The following is a 6239-nucleotide window of genomic DNA, read 5'->3' on the forward strand; positions in this document are numbered from 1 at the left end:
AGTGCTCTTAGCTACTGAGCCATCTCTCCAGCTGTTAGAAGCTATATTTTTATTGTTAAATTAATTAAAATTTTTTTTTGATTTATTTTTATTTTATGTCTGTAATTTCCCTGGAACCAGAGTTCTAGACGGTTGTTAGCCACCATGTGGGTGCTGGGAACTGAACCCTGATCTTCTGCCAGAGCAGCCAGTGTTCTTAACTATTGAACTATCTCCCTATCCCCTATTGTGAAATTACTTTGTGATTCAAAAGTAGATTATGGGTTGGTGTTTACTTTGAACTCTGATTGTCCTTTTGCAACCCAGATAAACTGCAGGTGCTGCAAGTCCTCGATCGCCTGAGAATGAAGTTGCAGGAGAAAGGCGACTGCTCACAGAATGAGAGGCTGTCTGTATTTTATGAGATGTTGAGGAGTCCTCTCTTCAACCAGATTCTCACACTCCAGCAGTCCATCAAGCAACTGAAGGGGCAAGTAAGTCCACTCTGGCTTTACCTCGATGGAGTCAAAGCAGCAAGGAAGGATAGAAGGAGCAGATTGTGTGCAAGCACCCCGAGTTTAGCAAAGGCCACATTAGGACCTGCAGCCTGTGGGTGGTGGCACTGATCCATGGTTATAAATGTTGATGAAAAAGCTTATGTTAGGCTTTGGAATGTAAAACATATGTAAAGGTCAGTGCTTTGAGAATTCTCAATGTTTGTCTTTAAAATTATAAAATAGTGCTTAACTTACTTATTTTGCTGTGTTGTAGATGGGTCCAGGGCCTTGTGTATGCCCCTGTGTTTCACTCTCAGCTCTTGACATTTATTCTCTCTCTTTACTTATATATTAATTAAAAAATTTTTTTAATGATATTTGTGTGTGTGTGTGTGTGTGTGTGTGTGTGTGTGTGTGTGTGTATGTGTGTGTGTATGTATGGGCATGTGTGGAGGTCAGAGAATGACTTTCTGGAGTTGGCTCTTTCTTTCTATCCTGAGGGTCCAAGGAATTGAACTCAGGTCATCAGGCTTGGCAGCAAGCACCTTTACCTGATGAGCCATCTCCTTCCCCTTAAATTGACTAATTTACTTTTGTGTGCATATGATTTCTGTGGACAGGTTTGCATGGAGGGCGTTCACCTACCACAGTATGCATGTGGAGATGAGGACAAGGTGTTGGTCCTCGACTTCCACTTTTACATGGCCCCAGGGATCTCAAGCACTTTTACCTGCTGAGCCATCTGCCCTACCCTCCTCTTCCTCTTCCTCTGACTTGGAACTTGCTATGTAGATCAAGCTGGCCTTGAACTCACAAAGATCCTCCTGCCTCTGTCTCCCAAGTGCTGGGATTACAAGCATGCACCAGCACACCTGGCCTTCTTAATGTTACTTTTATTCTAGTGTGTTGTATTAGCTAGTGTTGTTTTAGAAAATCTGCTTCTTTTAAAAAAATTTTATTTACTATTTTTATTTTATGTGTATGTGTATATTGCCTGCATGTAGGTAAGTGCACCCATGTCATGCCTTGCCCGTGGAGGACAGAAGAGACTTTCGGATCCCCTGGAACTGGAGTTACAGACAGTTGTTAACTGCCATGTGGGTGCTGGGATTCGAACCTGGGTCTTCTGCGAGAACAGCCAGTGTTCTTAACTGCTTAGCCACCTCTCCAGCTCCGAAAACCTACTTGTTGTAATGTTAGCATGCGCTTCTGGCAGAAATTTAAGTGGCACTGTGCCTCACTTGCTATTGGTACTGTTTAGGGTGCAGGTAGCCTCAGTTTTTATGTTTACCAAGTAGGACAATGAAAGACATCTCAGAGCTATTATAAGGATTCAATAAGATAATACATGCAAATATCTTGGTCCAGTACTTGGCTCTTAGCAGACATCCACCAAGTATTGTTGCTGTCTTTACTGATATAAACCTACTGTGGGTATTTGTGATTCCCCCATGAAGCTGTGCAGATAAATACAAAAGAACTTAGTGGCTTACACACTTAACTGTTTCTGTTACATGATGCTAAATGTGATGTTAGAGTATGCCCTATGAACTTGAGAAAGTCACAGAATACAGAAAACAACAAATTTTAACTAATAAACATTTCATGTTATATTAATTCTAACCTTATAAATATACAGATTCATTGATAGGTGTCTTCTTTTTTTTTTTTTTTTGAGACAGGGTTTCTATGTAGCCTCTGGCTGGCCTGAGACTAGCTATAGAGATCTGCCTGTCTCTGCTTCCTGAGCACTGGCATCACAGGCATGCCTCACCACATCTAGCCCCTTATTTCTTTAATATTTATATATTTAACATGTAATGTATACATACAATGGGCAAAACATATGCAATAAATAGAAATTACTTCTTTTCTATAAGTTTCTGTTAATGGTTTTCTTGTTTTTCTTTTCAACAGCTTAGCCATATCCCCTCGGATTGTCCAGCCAACTTTGAATTTTCTAGGAAAGGTTTGTTAGTGTTCACGGATGGTTCCATTACAAACGGGAATGCCCACAGGTCTTGTAATAATTTGACTGCATCTGGGTTGTTTCCTTGGACCACAAAGTCAGGAAATGAAGACTTTAACTCAATCATTCAGCAGATGGCTCAGGTAAAGTTATATCTTGTCATGGAATATTTAGCTGTATTTCTTTTGTTTCAGTTTAAAAAAAGACCCACACTGTTTTTTTTTTTCCTTAAAAATGTGTTACTATATTATTTGCTTGTATTTCAGTATTGTTAGGGGCACCTCTTTCCAACTTGTGTGTTGGAACTTACTTTAGGGTTACCTGAGAGCAGAGTGGGGTGGGTGGCACAAGCCTGTAATCCTGCAGCCCTGTGGCCGAGGAGGCGGATCTCCAATTTAAGGCCAGCTCAGGTTGCATAGTGACACCCTGCCTGAAAAGAGAAGACAAATGAGAGCAAAACAAAACAAACAGCATAAGAAAGAGTCTGTAGGTGTTAAGAAGACTTTTGTGACAAAGACTCTAATTGGACATGTCTGTTTTAATTTTGTATCAAAACAGAATTGGCAAATTGGAAGTAATATAATTTAGAAAATCTAGGAAAACATTGGAAAGGATAATTTACCTGTAGCCCTAATACATATTAAAAATTAAATAGATGACTCAGCAATTAAGAGCACTGGCTACTCTTGCAGAAGACCTGGGTTTGAATCCCAACACCCACATGGATGGTGACTAACAACCATCCATAACTCCAGTTACAGGGAATCTGATGCCCTCTTCTGGCCTCCAGGCATTGCATGATGTGGGTGCACTTACATACAGGCAGGCAAAACACTCATAAAATACAAATAAATAAAAATTTTTAAAAAGAATTAAATGATAGGCAGTTGAATTTTTGGATATGTTAGTTTTGTGTTTGTTTTCCCCACTATCTAACAAATGCCTTTAAAAATGAAATTTGATAGCCAGGCGTGCTAGTGCACACCTGTAGTCCCAGCACTTGGGAGGCAGAGGCAGGTGGATCTCTGTGAGTTCAAGGCCAGCCTGGTCTACATAGTGAATTCCAGGACAGCTAGGCCTTACAGGGAGACCCTGCTTCAAAAAGACCTAAAAACAACAACAACAACAACAAAAAAACCACAAAAGAAATTTGAACCATATGTGATGGTGCACACCCTTAATCCCAGCACTCAGGAGGCAGAGCCATGCAGATCTCAGATTGAGGTCAGCATGGCCTACATGGTAAATTCCAGGTCAATTGGAGCTACAGAGAGACCCTGTCTCAGAAAAAAGAAGAAGGAGAAGAAGAAGAAGAAGAAGAAGAAGAAGAAGAAGAAGAAGAAGAAGAAGAAGAAGAAGAAGAAGAAGAAGAAGAAGGAGAAGAAGAAGAAGAAGAAGAAGAAGAAGAAGAAGAAGAAGAAGAAGAAGAAGAAGAAGAAGAAGAAGAAGAAGAAGAAGAAGAAGAAGAAGATTCAGTTGGTTCTCAGTACCTATGTTGGTGGCACACAACTGCCTGTAACTTCAGCTCCAGGGAATTTGGTGCCCTCTTCTGACCTCTGTGGGCATCCACAGTAACATACACATACCCACAGCCAGACACAAACACATATATATAATTGAAAATAAAATAAATATTTTTAATAAGTAAAATTTGGGCTTGAAAATGAAAACGAATTCGAGTAACTCTTGACTATAGCTCCATCCTCTTCATGTGATGCAGTTGCTAGTTGATTATGTCTGTGAAGTTCTCATATTATAAAAGCAGTTAAGTAAAACCATGAAATACCTCACTGTCACAGAATAACCCTCTGTGACCTTGTAAAATGACCAAATGAATGGAATATTAATTCATCTCTGTAGAATTAAAAACTGAATGATAAAAATGTAGCTGTTTCTGCCTAGACCATATACAAGCATGGCTTTGGCACATCTGATTTACTTTCCTCACTTAATGTGTTTTGCATCTAGAGAATTTAGGGAACGTCACACACAAAGCAATTTAGAATATATTGTGAGAAAGGGCATTTTTTTTTACAGTTTCATCCAGGCTGGGATTATTCTTATGATGTGAATGAAATGTAAAATACCTCTAGATTCTCTGAGGTTAGGCACACTGTACTCTTTATGTTCTACTGAAAAAAAACTAAGTTGAAAGGGTTCCAAAAACAGTATATTACTGAAGTGCGGAATATGTTTAGGTTTATAAAGATGACTTAGGAAAAGCTGTTTTTGTGCTGAGCAGTTTCAACTCTGTGGAGAGGTATGCCATTGAAATGCACATTAGTGATTTTTTTTTTTTTTTGTCTTTTCAAATCCTACCCTCCCTTCATTAGGGCCGGCAAATTGAATACATAGACATAGAACGCCCTTCAACTGGAGGCCTTGGTTTCAGTGTTGTGGCTCTGAGAAGTCAGAACCTGGGAGAAATTGATATCTTTGTGAAGGAAGTCCATCCAGGAAGTGTAGCAGACAGGTAAGGATGAAGTTCATTCTGCACTTGGCTGTGGTTTTCCTGACAATTCTGAAAATTTGACTGTAGAGAGAGTAAGAAACTAGTAATAAAGACAGTAGTAATAACTTGTACTAACTTAGCTTGTCCTGCATGTTTGTCCAACCACCTGTGCCAGCAGTCCATCTGCATAGGTGTATATTGTCACTTCATATTAGGTGAGAGAGCTGAGGTTCAGAGCGGTCCAGTGCTTTGCCTATGATCATGGAGATGTTCATGCCAGCTGTTGATGTTGACTGTCTGACACCAAAGCACGTGGTACAGTCTTTCTGCTCCATCATTATTTCTCACAGTTATACATGCTGTTTTAACTCTGGTCTGATCAGAAGGAGGGGAATATAGACATTCTCATTCAGTATATGTTGTTCTTTTTCATTTTTCTTTTTTGCTTTGAAGAATTATTTTTTTAATTGTTATTTTTTAATTTTCAATAACTACATGATTAGAAGAAGCATTTCATTCACTACAGATTTAACATATTCAGTAACACACTCCAGAGCAAGAGTAGATCTCTTTCACAAGCGGGTGCAAGTTTCTAGGTTGACAGTTGAGTTAATACAGTTATACAGTATTGAACTCAGTATAAGCCCTGTAAGACATAAAATTGAATGAGTTTTTTAACCTTTAAAAAAGATCTCCATTTCATTTTAGAATATATTGTTCCTTGCAGAAAGACTCACTGTTTTTGCTACTAACACTGAGATGTTGGTGCATGCATCTCTAATCTGTATGTATCTCATTATTACTAGTCATAATTGGTTGCACTTGGATCCTTGGCACCTGTGCTTGTCTATAAAGTCATTGGGTAGATTTCAGTGGTAATGTTTATCACCTCTACTAATCAGCATGATGTAAATTTCCATGTTTCCTCCTCTAATATAATACATTAAAAAAAATTTGTTGATTTGTGTGTGTGTGTGTGTGTGAGTGTCTCACACAGAACATCCCAAACCATCTCATTCAACTATACACCCACTTCCCAGATGGCACCCTCCCATAGCCTCCCTCCCCCCACTAGAGCCCTTATACTCTGATATCCCTGCTACTGTCTGCTGTGTTGTCGGCACCCCTAGCCATTCCCCACTACTTGCCCTTCTGGTAAATCTAGTTAGCCTATCTAGAGGTCTTTGTTTTAGGAGGGTCAGTATTCCTTTAGATAAGGTTGGGGTCTGCTGTTCATTTTCCCAGTTCTATGCTGCATTACTATCTCGGAGTCCCTTTGGCCACACTGGCCAACAACTCAAAAGAAGGTATCTCCTATCTGGCATTGTTGCTTGTTATGTAG

General features: G+C 39.4%; 1 protein-coding gene across 1 annotated transcript in view; it reads left to right on the plus strand.

Moving 5' to 3' along the window:
* Positions 1-259: 259 nt before the first annotated feature.
* Positions 260-6239, plus strand: part of LOC103743265 (PATJ crumbs cell polarity complex component) — a 79249-nt gene continuing 73269 nt past the window's right edge. The window contains exons 1-4 of the mRNA XM_029569096.1: positions 260-263; positions 307-473; positions 2394-2588; positions 4779-4918. Coding sequence (XP_029424956.1) covers positions 260-263; positions 307-473; positions 2394-2588; positions 4779-4918 — 506 coding nt within the window. The remainder of the gene's footprint in view (positions 264-306; positions 474-2393; positions 2589-4778; positions 4919-6239) is intronic.

The sequence above is a fragment of the Nannospalax galili genome, unplaced genomic scaffold (genome assembly GCF_000622305.1).
Source record: "Nannospalax galili isolate Female #2095 unplaced genomic scaffold, S.galili_v1.0 scaffold71, whole genome shotgun sequence".
NCBI lineage: Eukaryota > Metazoa > Chordata > Mammalia > Rodentia > Spalacidae > Nannospalax > Nannospalax galili.